The following is a 17,679-nucleotide window of genomic DNA, read 5'->3' as shown; positions in this document are numbered from 1 at the left end:
CAATCTCATCTATAGGGGAACCCGGTATAGTTTAGTGGCTAAAAACCTAGAGGTGATTTCCCACGATGAATGGGAAAGTGAAGGGGATAGGAACAGGATACCCGTAAACGCAAAAACCCGACGGGAAACAAAAATTTACTCGCTAAATTATCATCACTGCAACAAGAGGTCTTTTTTGGTACATTTGATCTCATGCAACCTCCATTATATATATATCAACACATACACAGTCAGATATATGCAGTTCGCTACACTCAAATTCGACGTTTTGTACAGATCTTCGAAAGAAGTCTGCACTCAAAAAACAAAACAAAAACACTACGTTTTCTCGGACGCTTTTAGTTCACATTTATGTTTATTAGCCTATTCTCACGCTGCAATGTACGGTACTTTGCGGAGTTGTGCACACGGTACGCATGCAGGCCTTGTGTCAAGGTTTCCAAATATAGAACGTGATTCTATTTTCTCGCAAGGGCTGACCTACATTGTAGGGCTGTAGCCAATCGGAATGCTTGAACACAGTAGGCTCCCTTTTACCTCCACATTGTAACAATGGCGATGTGGTCGGAGGAACGATGTGTTCGCTTGATTTCGCTTTGGGAGAACTATCCGTGTCTGTTCGACACTGCACACCCAGATTATTTGAACCGGAATAAGACCAAGAATGCCTTCACTGAAATCGCTCGTGCTGTGGGCAATGGCATTACAGGTAACAATTTTCTTATCTTTACTTCGATGATTGTGTACTGTTTAGCTACGAATATCCGTGGACTGCGATTTGTAACGGACTCAAACTTCCCAGCAGGACTAAACGTCTCAGTTCAAACTTTCGATGGATTAGCAGGGCTTCTGCTTACGCAAAAAATTGCGTACAGTACGCATTAAAAGTTCGGAGGACCCCTTCAATTTTCGTCAATGGGGTCCCAGGGGACCCCTTCAAATTTGGGCGAAGAACAACGAAGAATACAAAGCTGGGTAAGTGTAGTGTCTGACATTGTAGCCCAATCTATTGTCGTCCGCCACAAGGTGAGAGTTACTTCCCTTGCACTGAGTTTTGTTGGTTTTTTTTTCCCTTCCCGGGAAGAGTTCCATCAAGGGGATCTACCATCATGGTTCCATTAACTTATTTGCAAGAGGTCATTGACAGCGTGGTTAGAATCATCGTCTCAGAAACGGAAAGAAAGTGAGCACCCCAAGTACAGCGAGCATAAGCTCATCACAGATGCTTGCACAGACTTCATGGCACAGAAATTGGGCTGGTTTTGATAAATAAACCCAAGAAAATGTTTACTAATCCATCGAAAGTTTGAACTGAGACGTTTAGTCCTGCTGGGAAGTTTGAGTACGTTACACGATTCATATTGCTACATTGGCAGACAGACAGCAATCCAACTATACACGTCCTTGGTTTAGCGATTAAGTGATTAAAACACTTTCAAGAATGCATGAACCAAGATGTATGCTGCTGATGCTAGTGATGGCTTATATGTAATAAATAAGTGTAAAGATACCACAAATTCTGAGAACTTTACCTCAGAAATATAAGGAAAAAGAGACTTCTCACCAAGAGTTGCTTCATCACGAAACATTCTATATAATAAATGAGCAGTTCTCATAATCTTTATTGATATGCTTTTGTATTAATACAATTTAGCATATTATAATTAAAGTCTGCTGTTTTCCTAATTTCAGGAAACGATGTGAAGCAGAAAATGCGTTCGCTAAGAACGTCTCTTCTGCAGCAACTATGGTCATACAACGCCCGCTGTAAAAGCGAGGCGTCTGCATGTGATGTGGCAGAGCCCATATGGCGTTTTTGGAAAGCGCTGCATTTTCTGAGACCCTTTATAAAAACACGAAAGGGTCAAGACAACCTGGTAAGCACTTTGAGCTAATGGATAATATCTATATTCTCAAACTGGCAATCGCATCTGTGTTATAGTTTTTAGTATTTGTTTTCAGATTATTTTTATCAAAGCTGCAATATTTCAGCTCCAGTTGTTTAGTTTTCACATTATTTTAAAACACAAAAGTGTCAGTACAATTTTTAAAATGCTTTTAGATATCTAATTACCAAATATCCTTTGTATGTAATTTGATTATTTTTTAACAGAATGACAATGACCAACTTTATTAGTCCCAATGGGTAATTTTAAGATGGGAAAGGTGCTTATTTGCTATATACAAGTTCTACTTTGAAAAAATGGTTACAGATGAAAAATAATCAGATAATATGTAGATCACAGATCAGACACACGTGGTTAACTCAAAAGAATGGACTATGGTTTCTTGACACAGACCATACACAAAGAAAAATAACAGAATGCTGAAGTATGCATTTCCATCATTCATTTAATAGTTAAATATATTTTGATTTAAATACTATAAATTTATCACTTTCAAATCTTTCAAGCATCATGCTCATATACTTACTCAAATCTTAATGCAAAAACTAATGCATATGCATCTGAAGAAACAGAATGATGGGCAATGAAGAGGTTAAAGTACAAAAAACAGTTAAGAATCAGAGCTAACTGCAAAATAATATATACTCACTGTAAAAAGTAAAAAAAAAAACAGTTCTCTTTATATATACACACACAAACACATGCATACAATAAGAAACATCATTAATAGAAATTTTCTTTTGTTGGGAGCTCTTGGGTTAGAGTATAAACTAGTTCCACCTCACATACTCATGCTTACTACACTCACACACAACCTATTAATCACCAAATACAATGGGATTTTGCTATGGTACGGTGCCCTACTCATTCACATAAGTTTTTACTTCCTCACGCACAAGTCTGGCATCAGTCACATGACCTGTTGACAGCAACATAGTTAAGGGTTGCAGCTGATGTGTATTTAGGCGCGTCTCCCTCAATTACACTTTGGCATTCAGTTTCTTCCCTGTCAATGAAACAGGATGGCACAAACTCTTGGTCCGCTTTAGATCGCAAGAAGTTGTGGAGTGCAATACATGCAAGTGTGATCATTGTGGCTCATTCCAGGCTATGGGCCATTGGTTTCTGTAAAACATCAAAGCGTGGCACCAGAATGCCAAACATGTTTTCTACAATTCTTCGAGCTCTTGACAATCTATAGTCAAAAATTCTTTGTCGCCTTCTCTCCATCTCCTCCTCAGCATCTTGCAGATTCTGAATGACCTTTCTGAATGGGAATGATTGTAGTAGATATTGTTTAAGGGGAAAGGCATCATCCCCTACAATAAAGTATGGGACAGGTGTAACACAGTCTGGCAGAGGCACTGGCGTTGGAATATTAAGAGTGTTGTTCTTAAGAGCAGCAGCTAGAGTACTGTCTCTGAAAACACCAGCATCACCTGCCCTGCCATTTGCTCCCACGTCAAAACATAGCATCTACAACTGCCAGAAGAATAATGATGTGGAATTTTAAATAGTTATAGTGTGTTGACCCACCAGGGGACCAAATGGCAACATGCTTGAAATCTATGGCTCCAATGCAGTTTGGCAGATTCCATCGCTGTGCAAATTCTTGTGAAATTTGTTGCCATTCTGCCTCAGTACTTGGAACCTGCAAAAACAAAACATCCCATATTAGCAATATAATATACATGTACATGTATCTATAGCATATTTGCATGTACAAAGAATATACAAGATTTATTGAAATTTATTTCATGAGTATTTTATCTAATTTGCAGAGTTTTGCATCAACAAATTCCTCAGAATCCTCAGAAAGACCCCTTGTTACAGACGAGGAAACAGGAGATATCAGAGTTCTCCTCACTTCTGTGGGGGCCAGCTCAGGAGAAACAGCTGAAGCAACTGCTGCCCCACCCTCACCCAATGTGTACCAGCAAACGCCATCACCACAGGCACCTGACTGTGCACAAAAGTGGAAAGATGACATATCAGACACCCCAAGTGAAGCTGCTGCCCCACCCTCACCCAAAGTGTACGAGCAAACACCACCACCACAGGCACCTGACTGTGCACAAAAGTGGAAGGATTACATATCAGACACCCCAAGTGAAGCTGTTTCCCCACCCTCACCCAATGCGTACCAGCAAACACCACCACCAAAGGTACCAGACTGTGCAAAAAAGAGGAGGAGGGTAGAGAAATTAGACACCACCAGTCCAGCTGCACAGGCTGTGGAGATTCTAAAAAATTTGCAAAAGGCAAGGGAAAAGGCAATGGAGGAATCAAGAAAGGCAACACAGAATGAGTTGTTTTATCAAATGGTAGCTCGAACAACGGAAAACTTTCCTGAAGACATTCGGTATCAACTACAATTTGATATATTTAAAATGATACATGAGATTAGAGTAAAATCACTGAATACAAATTCATTAGAAAAATAAACATCAATTATCCCACCTTGTCTTAAGCCATTATGTATTGTTCCGCAACATACCAGCATGAGTCATTTATAATGAAAACTCATTTTTGTGTTTATTTACTGATAACTTGGAATGAATAATATAATACCGATTGTCTACATAGCCTAATGTCTCTGTGTCAAAGAGACACGCGCAGACCACATTACACATTTATCAACAAATGTTAAGACTGACAATGAGGTTCCAATATAATAATCATTTCTTCAACCCTAATAATGTACTCTCATATTTCCTACGCTTTAACAACAGTGTACCTTCATAAGATCCACTCGAAGAATCCTGTACGATGGTATCCATCGCCATTTTGTGGATTGTGTTTCCCGAAATCCCTAAAAAAGGAAAGCTAGGTCTGCAAATGAATTGCCTGGAAAAAAAAATCAGATCTTGTCTGCTCCTTTGTTATGCATCAATCAATGATGATGAATTCTGCACTTTTGTTTCTTTATGATTTTATTCAATGAAGCATTTTGCCAAATTAAAAACTTATACCTATCAATCAAGACCACCACCACAAAGACAAGGTGTAAAAACAATGCACTAAAGTGGTGTCATAAGTGTGAATTTTCACATCAACTACAATCGCTTGCTGAACACAGCTTCCATGTGATAGAAACCCTCATGTTGTTGTGGAGTGACATCGATCATGGACTCCAAGACTGGGTAGATCGAAGCTGTACGCGGTTATTGCACCCACCCCCCCAAAAAAAAAACAAAACCCAACAAAAAACAAAAGAAAAAAAACTACTACAACAACAACAAAAAAACAATAAACAAGCAATTAAATAAAAAAGAAAAACAACCAACATCAAACCGGAGTTACTGGTTGGAATTTTAGGACTGTACTACATATTAAACCAGAATAAATTATGAAAACTCATAAAGGGTACTGAGATTTCAGGACACATTTCTACTAAAAAAAAAAAAAAAACCCTCTAAAATACTCTCTCATTTTAACCTCGGCAAACAAGATTTTGAAATATTTGGAACCCTGGAATTTCCTGCTAATCCACGTAAAGCATACCCAGACACAAGGAACTTATCAAAGCTCGTATTTTCCACAGACTATGACCTGCACGTGTTGTGCATGTGTGGGTTGTGCACAGTCAGTATAGCAGAATCTGGCATAATAATAATAGTAATTAATGAAGGCCTGGTGAAGGTGAAAGTGCACTGGGAGATTTTAAACACAATGGATAATGACAATCTGTATATTCGACATACTTTCAATTTCACAGACATTCCACATTCCTCCTTGAACACCAGTGCAGTCAGATCTCGCTGTACTAAAATATCATTGGTACAAACACAGCCTCAAACTCACCAGAACTACACGTGTTGCAGTCAAACTCCACAGGAATATACTCTTCTTTCGCTATTACAACCTTAAAATGAACGACGGCACAAAATTTGCTAAATCGTAATCGCCGGCCATCACAAACATGGCGGAGTACACGCAGGTGTAAGAATGGAAGCGTATGACGTCACGTCGTCTGCTTCTTAGTTGAAATCCTAAATCTCACCGTACGACTTAATTCTAAGTGACATGATTTTACAATCCCAGGGTCTGATTTGAACCGATGCCAGCCACCCCCTAAAATATCCATGTAATTTTTATTGACGACACACAACTCTTCGCTTCTCATGCAGCTTCACCAACTTTAATGGGATGGTACCCGCAATCTCTGTTAAAAGCATAGTTTCTGTAATTTTGTGGTATATCTCCTTAGTACCACACAAATCACACGTGCGACTACTCGACCTTGATCAACGAGCAGTCACGAAGGAATATGAAAAATACATCACATTGCTTCACAATGACTTAAAGGGATTTAATCTGCAGTAGATAGCTTCTATCATGTCTGCCACTTCCGTCATGCGCAACTATGGTTGCGGTATAGTAAAGTTAGGCTTTCCCCGGGGTTATTCCTAGCCAGTAACCCGTGTCCCTGGTTTTACAGGAGGAAAGACCCGCTGGTTGTTCTAACCACCTCCAGACAGGGTAAGAGCATTCTGAGAGAGATGTAGAGGTGGGAGCATCACCACACAGAGAAGTTCTCTTGGGAACGCTTCGCCTTAGCCGGAGCCATCAACCGGAGCGAGAGTAAGAGCACCTGAAACCCACGACAGTGTTAACTTGTGTTCATTATTGTCGTGAGACTGGGCAAGCAGCCCCACATCTCCCCCCTGTTACAAGTAAGAGAGAGTTTGCACAGCGCATTGTTGGACACCGTTTGATAGTTTTATGTGCAGCACATGTACGGGCTGTAGACAAGTCGCTAGATTGTTATTTTATGCAACTTGTAACTTAGAAATAAACACAGTGGCGATATTTTGCCTCATCAAGTGAAACACACGACGGAGTCGAAGCGATATTTGTCAAACCTTCCCTGCTCTTATCCCTAGATATTCACCAAAGTTCGTGGAATACGAAATAATATTAGAAAGATTACAATTTCTCTTCCCTAAAAACAAACAAGCAAAAAATTAACCAACCAACCAACCAACCAACCAACCAACCAACCAACCAACCAACCAACCAAGCAACCAACCAAAAACAAAACAAAAAAATCGACATTAACATGAAGAGTGTGGTCTCAGAGGACTTTTTTTTCTTGTCAACTCATTTTATTTGTCATGATCACATAGCAATAATCTAAGCATTCCGCCGCACAGATACAAACACACAAGTTACTCACTCTTAAGTTTTGCACTGATTGTTAGTTTAAGACATGTGTAAGGTAAACGAACAAATACTTCAACGATGGATAAAAGTTGTGTCGGTTTGAAACTGATCAATCTATGATGTACTAAGCCTGCAATAAATATGGTCTTCATGCAAAACATCGGGGTCACAGTGGTTTTTGGAGTAACAAACTCATGGGAAAATTAAAGAAAAATCTTAGATAAGCTACGCAATCGGGTTTGGATATTATGATTTTGTGTAGCACTTCATTTTAATGGATAATGTGCACAATTCACATTGCGCTTATGAGGGAAACAATTTCTGAATATTTGAGGTTAAGGCCATCATCCACGCACATTGTGTACACATGATGCACTTACTATGCCTGTATTCAATATGGTCTTCATAAAAACATCCGGGTCACAATGGTTCTTTGAGTAACACGCTCATTGGAAAATTAAATAAATATCTGGGCAATCGGATCTGAATATTATGATCGTGTGTAACAGTTCATTTTAACGGCAGATAGTGTACACAATTCAGATACCTTGTAGAAGGGAGAGAACCATCATCCACGCACATCATGTACACATATTTTCTCTTATCGAAACCATTTTCATTCATACACACATAGACATATTGTTTCTGATAACTGCTTTCATTCTGTCTCGAATGATATGCTACTGTAACTAGTCTTACTGACTTGCACAGCCATCGGAACACTGAAGAGTCAAAGGTAACATCTCTAATAATTCTAATGATGTTCAAATTTTGTAATACATAAATGAATAGTCATTACATTACTTCTTCAACATCGCTCTTAACGTTTTGGTCGTCAATTGTTGTTTATCGTTTCTGGTTGTAATCACAGTGTTCAAACAGAGAGATCTGCAGTCGGGATTTCGTCGCAGTTATTCATGAAAACAATATAACTACAGTGTTTTTCTGGCACCAACGTGCAATCCTATTAAAACTCAGCAGCGAGGGACTGGCATCACAGGTAACAATGTCATTTGCTACAGACATACTGAATGTCCATGGGATCAACTGCAGGAAGCTGCTAAAACGACAGCGGAAGATTGGGTTCATGTTCGGCAGAGTCAGGTTCAGTTTTTTTGCCATGTTTCTGGCTTTGTCAGCGGCTTGATAATAAGAATGATAACAGAAGAGACAATCGCCACGATAAGGAACAGCCAGAAGAGCAGACGATCCATAACGTGAGCCACCACGCGCCACTCGGTGACAATGTCTCGATGGCGGTCGTCTGCTTCATCTCGGCTAATCAAGACCTGAAGATGCTGCGTGATGCGCTCGTTCTGATAGTCTCGGTTAACTCGGCTGGCAGAGACTTGATGTGAACCCGTTCTAGGGTCAAGGTTGCTGGGGATTGGCTGGCTGATGTTCTCTCCCGATCTTGAAAAATTCCGCGGCGGAAGCATTTCATCAGAAGATCGTGAAGAAAAGCCAGGGTGAGAATAAGTCTCTTGTCGGATCCAAGGATGACTTGAATCATTATTCTGTTCGTTGAGTTGCAGCTGACGCTCTGCTTGGTCCTTCTGGGTCTGACCCACTGATACTTTCTTGCTGTCTGTGTCTACAAGGACCGAGAGACAGTCTCGGGGGGACTGGTGTCCAATACCACTTGCTGGAGAGTTCAGACCAAACTGATCGTCGCCATGGTTACGCGATTCCTGTGGTGTGCGAATGTACTCCCCAGGCCGGAACTGAGGATCCTTACGAGCGGGCCGGCCACCGCAGGTTCCGGAAGCCACAGCCTCCTCTCGTCTGCTTGATAGATGGCTGGACTGAGGGTCCAACGACAACGACGACTGAGGCGACACTCCAGGATGCTTTGCTGAGACATTTACACAAACACCCATATTAGACCTCGTCTCCCTTACGGATGCCCCCACAGATGGATTTAGGCCGGCGTTGACTGACCCCGGAGGAATCCCACAGCCGTAATTACCCATCCTCCTGCTTCTATCCAAATCTAGTCTGGAACCATCGACGCGTGGGACCTCTCTCCCCAAATGTTTGTCTCCCCTGTCTTCTACACGTGCCGCTGCCGGGATGATGCCGTTACAGTTCCCGCGTCCCCGTCCTACACGGTTGGGACGTGCTGAAACTCCGGAGGGACTTCCGGCAGGGACCTCAGCATCGAAAGTGTTGAGCAGGATGTCCTCGGGCTTCCCGGGGTCGAGGACGCGATAGTGGGGGTCTCCCGTGGCCGTCTTGGCATGGAGGTTGCTGTAGCGGTGACTGAAGTGGCACAGGCAGACGAGCGGAGCGAGGACGTCGATGACTAGCGTCCACATCCAGCGGGGCACTCGCTTTTGATGCGGTCCAACGTGATGCAGCTGCAGAACCAGGACGGTCAGAATGATGGACAGTGACGTCATTGCCATGGTGACAGTCAGGTAGATCCCTGCACATGCAGAACGAGGCAGACGTTACGAAAAATCGTTACGTACCACTTTATAAGAGCTATCTTAAAAAAAAAAACCAAACCAAAACCTGAGTGGCTGGCGGGAAGTATCATGGTAGGGGCAGGCAAAAGACAGTAAATACTTAAGCATTTAATATCTTTGGGCAGGTTGGAAAATAAACGAATGAACGGATGGTCGGACGAAGGAAGGAAGGAAAGAAAGAAGGAAGAAAGGAGATTTAAAAAGTATAAATTAAACTTCACCTATCAGGGGAACGAACTCTGAGGTAGCCGGCATACTTTCAGCGATAAGCAGCATGAAGACAGAGAAAGCCAGAAGCACGGTGATGCCCAGAGTTATCTTCTCTCCAGAGTCGGGTGGCAGCCAGAAGCCGAGGAGACTGAGGATGGTAAGCCAGAGGCAGGGAAAGATGATGTTGAACAGGTAATACAGCGTCTTGCGCCGGATGATGATGGTGAAGCGAACATCTGATATGGCTCATCGCAGCATTCGTAGTACATCTGGCAACAGGAGGACAAATGTTCAAATCTTTCTTTGCTCTTCCTCCCTAACCCCCAACAAAATATGTTGCCAATATAGAAAAAGTTCACTAAGCCGAAGTTCACGAAAACCTAATAATGTTTTGCTCGATGCTGATGCATGCATCACCAGAAATAGTTCATGTCTATCCATCTGTCGGTATCTCTGAGATGAAGTATACCTTCTGTCGGCACCTTTGAAGCCAGGTGCAGATTTACTGGAATGCATAGAAATGTGAATGGCTTTCAGCAACCGTCAGGGTGGCTTTCAACTCTCTGTGATCCTTTCTTGACCCTTTCATGCAGTTCGCATGCATAAACATTCTGGCATGTCTCGGAGGCTGCATCAACTGAGTGAGGATATCACTCACAATCTCTACACTTCTTTCGTCTGACCCCGCCTGTGACCTTACAGCCAGCGGTTCTCCTCTCTAGCATAGATGAATATTTCGAAAGGCTTTGATGTTGATGCATGTCATTGTTTCGACTATCGTGTCAGCCATCACTTGACTGAGACAAAAAGGTAAAAAGCTTGCTATGGGTTATATAATCTGATGTAAAACAAGAAATGTCATTGTCTGTAAAGACAAATCATTTGTTTTTTGGTAGAACAAGACAATGCGATAGCATAGGCTTGCTGCAATGTAATTGATGTAATGCAACTACTTTTTTAAAATGAGCTCATACAACTTGCTCAGTGCCTGCTTTTCAGAAAGAAAAACAATACCAACACCTCCTGAGGCATTTAAGTGTTCACGGGAGTGTCCTGTAGTCAGTTTTCGTAAAGTTTGTCCCTGTTACAGGTATTACTCTATCATCCTCCATCTGTTCAGTGTTTCTGACTGGTCTCAGTTTGGGTTAATGTGCTCAATTCATTCTATATCTATAAAAATATCTCAAATATATTTATGTGTGTGTGTGATAGAGAGTATAAAGACAACGACTATTGTTTGTGTTACTCCCTCTGTACGTTGTATTTCCCGTAACTCCCTCCATTACTTGTGTTACTACCTCTGTACGTTGTATTTTCCGTAACTCCCTCCACTACTTGTGTTACTACCTCTGTACGTTGTATTTCCTGTAACGCCCTCCATTATCGGTGTTACTACCTCTGTACGTTTATTTCCTGTAACTCCCTCCATTACTTGTGTTACTACCTCTGTACTTTGTATTTCCTGTAACTCCATTACTTGTGTTACTACCTCTGTACGTCGTATCTTCACGTCCAGGAGCTCCCACTCGCCACTGTAGACGTAGTTCTTCAAGTCCACGGCGGCCGAGCGGTTGGTGATGTCGACTTGGAATCCGTCGTACGTCCACGACCCAAACTTCAGTTCACACTCCTGTGGAGAAGTAAAACTGCTAAAGTAAGACAATATGTGAGTAATACATAAATAATAATGGGAACTTATAACGTGCACCATAATGACCAAGAGAGATCGCACTCTCTGGACAAAACAATGATGATAAATGAAGGATAACAGCCAGAGGACAGTGAGGTAGGTAGAGACACTGAACAACATAAAGATGAGAAACAAGAGTAGAAGGTAAAGCAATGGATGAAGGTATGAAGGGATGTAGATACTATAAACAGTGTAAGATGGAGTCGTTACATGACGGTTAGCATAACAGACAGTATTCTAGCATTATTATATGAACGGGGAAACAACCCTGAATTAAATGAAAGAAACACCATTTGAGACAGTTTAGCTTCAGCGTGAAGTCCGATGTTTCCACGTGAACCAGACGTTTATAGTCTCTACTAAGATTCCTTTTTTGAGGAAAGTTTGATGATGTATAACTTAATAGTTTATGTTTTTATTTTAATAAGTCAGTGTGCACAGTGACCCGATGTTGTGGCAGAGCACTATACAAATACACATTTATTATTATTAATTTGTTGACGAGAGTGGTTCGCATGTCCACAAAACTGCTTGAAGCGTTCACATTTCGTCTCCAGAAATAAACTCCGAGTGGAGATTTTGCAGAAGTTCACAATGAACTCATTGTCACAGATAATCGATGAATCTCCGGCTACTGTACAAGATTTACAGTTCGGTAGTCGATCTGTGCTTGCACTCATCGATTTGAAAAAAATATTAACACAGTTCTGAAACGATGACCTCATCGGATCAGCTTTTCTTGACCTGTGGAGGTCACACAAACAATGCAAAAAAAAAAGTTTTGATGCTTTCTAAACACAATTACTGAGCACTAATCCAATTAAGCTGAAAGATTCACGCGTTTTGCATTTTGTAGACGATTCATCATATAGGAATGACAGTTAATATGATAAATTAGGCCTCAGATCGTCAAATGTAGCATGTTTGTTATTGGTCTGCGATCTAAGAGGAATACCAGAAATGTTTGCTAACCTTCAAATCGCCGATTCTTCCTGGCTTTTCAAATCGTGTTGGTGATAAAAAAAAACAAACAACAACAACAAAAAACAAAACAAAAGACAGATATCGCGTTGTACCTTTGACCTGGGTTGTTTTTTTGACTTAACATGCACCTTTTGCACCTGGATCACAACTCTTATAACAAACAAACCTTATAAGAACAACTCACATAAAAGTCGGTAGATAAACAGATTTTCTTTTAAAGAAGATTACTAAATGAATTCTTGGTCTCACGCCCTCGAGATGGCATCTAGAATGTCAAGGCACGGCAATGATCCCACGCATGCGCAGTCAGCACATTAGAAATAAGCAGGAGTCCCCACAAACTTGAGGAACTGTTCGAAACATAATCTGTTTACCCGTTGCTGACGGATTACCGGCAAGATTAAGATTTGATTAACCAAGTAGCAACTAACTTCGGAAGGGTTTTCAAGTCAAACAACTTCCAGCTTCCCCCAAATTTTCCCCGCCATTGCTTTACACAATGAAATTAGAGTTGCTGAAGTTCGGCTTTAAATGAATTAATCCGCAACGAAAAATTAATTAAAACTTTAAAAGTCACAGTAACAAGTTTCATAGAGTGGTGCATTATGTCAGGAAACTGTACAACATACAACTCTAGAGTTCATGCAGTGAAAGTTAAGTTTAGTCGTTGGAGGGAAAGAGTGAGGGAAGGAAGTGTGTTTGGAGCCGTGGATCCTCATCATCATGTGAGCACCAAATGTCACCAGCTCTTCCAGTTCTTTGTCCTTGTGTGAGGCGCCACCTGTAGCAACTCCTCCCCATGCACTGTGTTGTTGCTGTCAGGTTCTAGCCTCCCTTCACCGACACCACATCGCTGGATGTATTAACTTCATGCTCAGTAATACACTATAGGAGGCCGGGCTCTGGAGGTGGGAGCACACACTCTAATGGAAATGGCTTCTTACTTGATCATCGAAGGGGAAGTAAGTGATGTCGATTTTACAGGAACTGCGGAATTTAGCGGGTGGCGGCCAGAAGACATTGCCGGTGTGTCTGACCATCGCTTTGCTCTTCATGTAGCCAGTGGTGAAGTCGTCGGCGCTAGACAGAGGAGGGTGTGTGTAGGGCAGGTATTCACAGCAGACATCCTGACAGGTCTCTTCACTACTCCCCCACTTGTTCTTCTCTCTCTCACACGCATGCACACACATGCTCACACATGCTCACACACACATTCACAAACACTATCTGACACACATGCCCGCAGCCACACTCCTACACATGTTCAGATACATGCTCTCACATACACAAATGACTACACTCTCTTACACACACGCATACACACATACGTACATATTCTGACACGCGTATACACACACTGACATATCATGCATGCACACTGACTACACACCTATCATACACTTACGCGCGTGGGCACACATACATACACAAACATATACACAGAGAAAGAGGAAAAAACTAAAAAAAAAAAACCAAAAACAAAAACAAAACTATTGCGGAGAGAAATATTAAACCTTTTTATCAACTTACTTCAGGGGCTAGCTAGATTAAAAACAGAGATGTTTAGAAGCAAATAAAATAAACAAAACTTCAATAAATCAAATTAAAACCAACAAAATTACCCCGCTCACGAATATTATTGACGAAAGTAAATGCCACCCAAATGTAAAAAGTCTGGAAGTTATTTTTAAACACAATTTGTGGCAGCAGACTTCTAGTCATAGCAATCCAGTAATGGTGGGTAGACATACGAATATTAAAAACAACTCAGCGAAAGGGTTATGCTTCTTGATTTATTGTGGATGTCGTATCTGTGGTGATTGTTTACAACATGTTGGTGTGTTGGTATACCTGTTGTAAAGCACTATGTCAGGCAGCCAGATTTTTTCGCAAGGTATTCGCAGGATTTGCAGACCATTGTAGTCCTTAGGATCCCATATCAGCCGCTCGTCATCCCACTCCTGTTCAAAGAAAAAGGAAATAAAATTTGAAATCATCACTATGAGTACCCCGCCTTACTCTCCCACCCCTCATTGTTAGCAGCTTTATCACAACATTCACCACACAACCATATTCTTCCAACAAATGCATATAAAGGTGCAGCACAGTACATACACAAGAATAACAACAGCTATTGACATAAATGTGAGGGGCAATGGCAACCAATCAACTAGAAACATCCTTTGAATGTAAATATTTGAAGAACTTGTGAAGATATTTAACATGAAGATCCAGATGGAACACGATCCATCAAGAGCATCCATGTGTCTCTCTCAGACATCAAACCAACACCAAGAGAGGCGAAGGCCGTGAAATCGATGCCGGAAGAAGAAAAGATTCTGGACAAGTTTGTGGACAGTATTGCACGCGGTGATCTCATTGTGGGTATGGGTTCCAGCTCCGACCAGCGCGGCACACCGCCAAAAATGACAAATGGAATTGTCATGGTCGATGGCTCGGCAATGAGGTGAACTTGAAGGTTTGGTCCTGCGAGTGCTGGAAATCCTGGAGAGTCGAAGCGTTGATGCTTTTCCTTCTTGGGGGTTAGATATGGTAAACAACATGTCTATTCTTGGTGAGCAGCAGGGCAAGCAAAATGTCAGAATGTTTGCAAGTGTGCTTACTCGTGCCTACATGTGTGGGTGTGTCTGTCTGCGTGTTTTGCACCGTGTTGTGGAATCTGCGAAGCAAGCAGACGCAGCACCGTGTGCGCATCGTTGTCATGGTTCATGCTGTCCACCCTTCTATTCCAGTGTGGTTATTGCTAAGAGGGTTGGTAGCTCCTCCGTCTGGAAATCGCCAAAACTTTAGAGACTTTGACAAGTCGATCGATGAACTTTGACTTGTGACGTATTGTCTGCGTCGGCATGAAGATCGATCACGTGTTGGCCACCCAAGCCGAGCAGCACCGGTCTACCTGCACAGGTGCTGTACACATTGTGTAACATCTGATATGGATGGATGTCAGAAGAGTTCCTCCTCCTCACTCATTTCAGAGAGCATATATATTAGCCTGCCACATATTTTGTGTTGATAATCGGAAGTCAAACACTCTCTCTAGCCACAGCAAAACTTTTATATGACTTTTCGTGTGCACACGACCTCCGTTCAGTCAAACGTCGCAGGGTCACGTGATAGAATGCGACTTCGTCGAAGCCAAGTTTCAATAAAGAGTGACGAGAATTTTGCTACATCACAGCAACATATTCACTAAATTTTGAGATTTTATCCTAGGAATCACAATGTACACTTGTAAACTCGGAAATGATATTATTATTTGCGAAATCCTGAACAGTTTAAATTTGAATTTACACTTTCTTTAAGGCCTACGTGACGTCACCAGAACTCTCACCTTGCCTGAGGCAGTCCATCTACACCTGATTACAGACCGCACTTATCGCCAAATTATAGTGAGAGAGGGGGAAACTATTGGTGGTTTATGTCGAAACAGCAACCACACTGTGTCCCGGCAAAGCAGCTGGTCCTAGACATGGACATAAAGACGGAGCCAGGAGGTGAGATGCTGGCTGTAATGGTGTCTAGCACTTCACTTGCACTGCCGGACCACCCGGCTAGCATGCCCACATCTAAACACAACTGTATGCCTGCCTACCTGTCAAAATGTCTAGACAAGACATGCCTGGTAACAGGCTACATATCTATAGGACTCCATGCCAGGTGAGATGCCAGCATGTCTGGATACCATTATATTCCTGGCATCATGCCAGCTTATCTGGACATGGCAACGTGTCTTGTAACGGCAACAGCGCACAGCAGTAGTCCTGGGGTATCTCCTTACCCTCGAGACTACTTCACTTTACAACCGTAGATATCGGCCAGACCCAAAGGGCGTACCTCCAGGTCGTCTGATCACCTCCAAGATTTTCGATAAGAGATGTCTATATTTACATCACAACCCCGGGGTAGTCTTCACTCCCCCTAAGGTGGACCTGACATGCAAAGAAAATCGTTCAGTCGCAATAAACAGCAAAAAACTGACAGAATCCCACATTGCCTTAACGGACTCAGATTGTAGGAGAATTCTTGACATCGCTGAGATCTTTAAAAACATCGCACACCCATATCTCCTAGTTTGATAAATGCAGAAAAACCCTGGAGGGACTACAAAAATAACCAAGTAAATGCACAATAATCTCTCAGATGTTGAGATGTGCATGAGAGTAAACCACTTTATATGAGGTAAGGAAATCAACAAAATGTAAGAATTCTTTTGTAAAAATACTGACTTCCAGATAGCGGAAAAAAAAATAATGGGAAGGCAGCACAATAACAGGCTTGAAAAAGACACTTACAGTAGTAATAAAATGCTTCGTGTGTAGGAACAAATAGAAAGTGAGGTTTTAGGGAACAGCAGAACTGAACATGTTTTTCACATTTAGAATGATGGCAGAGAACCACTTGAAACCTCCTGCAGCGTCGGCGGAATACCTGTCTCACCTGTAAAGCTTTGAAGTTAAAACAACAAAAACAAAAACAAAATATTTCTGTCATCTGTGTGAAATCCATTCACGATTGGCATGGAGAGAGCACTGGGTAGTCAGAGTGTTGTAAATGTGTTGAAGTTTATGTCTTTCTCAGGAACCGAACTGCTGAGTGGGTTTCGAGAAGACTTCTTCTCTGTCGTTGTCCGCCTTGGCATCGATAACCAAACACGCAGTCTATTGTATACAGAGGTTGTTGTCAAGTTCTTGTTGTTATTTTTGTTCTTTTCTGGTTGTTATTGTCGTTTGCTTGTACGTTTCGTATTTTGCGTTGTTATACTTTTTGTTTGTTTGTTTTTCTTTTTCTTCTTGCGTTGTTTTTTTTTGTAATTGTTTGTCTTTTACTGGCTTTTCTCTAGTAGTTGTCTTTTTTCTTTTCTTAGTTTCATATTGCTCTCTGTATTGTTTTTGTTTGTTAGTTGTTTTTTTATTTTCTTGTGTTTTTAAACATTTTTGTATTCCTTTTCCTTATTCTTGTTGTTTCCTTGTCGTTCTTACTTTATTGTTGTTCTTTTGTATCTGTTATTGTCTTTTTAAGTAGTGACACCAGCAGTGACGTCAGCTGTGACAAGATTGTAATGTAGTAACACCGCCAGTGACGTCAGCTGTGGAAACAGATTGTAATGTAGTGACACCAGCAGTGACGTCAGCTGTGGACAAGATTGTAATGTAGTGACACCAGCAGTAACGTCAGCTGTGGAAAAGGTTGTAATGTAGTAACACCAGCAGTGACGTCAGTTGTGGACAAG

General features: G+C 41.6%; 2 protein-coding genes and 1 long non-coding RNA gene across 3 annotated transcripts in view; 1 reads left to right on the top strand and 2 right to left on the bottom strand.

Moving 5' to 3' along the window:
• The first annotated feature begins 449 nt into the window (after positions 1-449).
• On the top strand, positions 450-4,366 carry LOC112554539. The gene is made up of 3 exons (XM_025222351.1): positions 450-709; positions 1,693-1,877; positions 3,689-4,366. Exons 1-3 carry the CDS (start codon positions 553-555, stop codon positions 4,349-4,351), a joined length of 1,005 nt encoding a protein of 334 aa, XP_025078136.1. The 5' UTR covers positions 450-552; the 3' UTR covers positions 4,352-4,366.
• Positions 2,335-6,869, bottom strand: LOC112554543. The gene is made up of 2 exons (XR_003097256.1): positions 5,712-6,869; positions 2,335-3,558 (listed from the first exon to the last, which is right to left on the bottom strand). It is a non-coding gene; the product is annotated as an uncharacterized LOC112554543 (long non-coding RNA).
• An 80-nt stretch (positions 6,870-6,949) lies between these two features.
• The window catches only part of LOC112554314 (acetylcholine receptor subunit alpha-like 2), a 31,933-nt gene continuing 21,203 nt past the window's right edge, over positions 6,950-17,679 (bottom strand). Inside the window, 6 exon segments of the mRNA XM_025222048.1 lie at positions 6,950-9,501; positions 9,766-9,993; positions 9,996-10,023; positions 11,244-11,384; positions 13,373-13,508; positions 14,280-14,389. Coding sequence (XP_025077833.1) covers positions 8,180-9,501; positions 9,766-9,993; positions 9,996-10,023; positions 11,244-11,384; positions 13,373-13,508; positions 14,280-14,389 — 1,965 coding nt within the window. The 3' untranslated portion in view covers positions 6,950-8,179.

This window comes from Pomacea canaliculata, linkage group LG13 (assembly GCF_003073045.1).
Source record: "Pomacea canaliculata isolate SZHN2017 linkage group LG13, ASM307304v1, whole genome shotgun sequence".
NCBI classification, from domain to species: Eukaryota; Metazoa; Mollusca; class Gastropoda; order Architaenioglossa; family Ampullariidae; genus Pomacea; species Pomacea canaliculata.
Note: the sequence above shows the minus strand (reverse complement) of the source record. Positions and strands in the feature narration are given on the sequence as shown.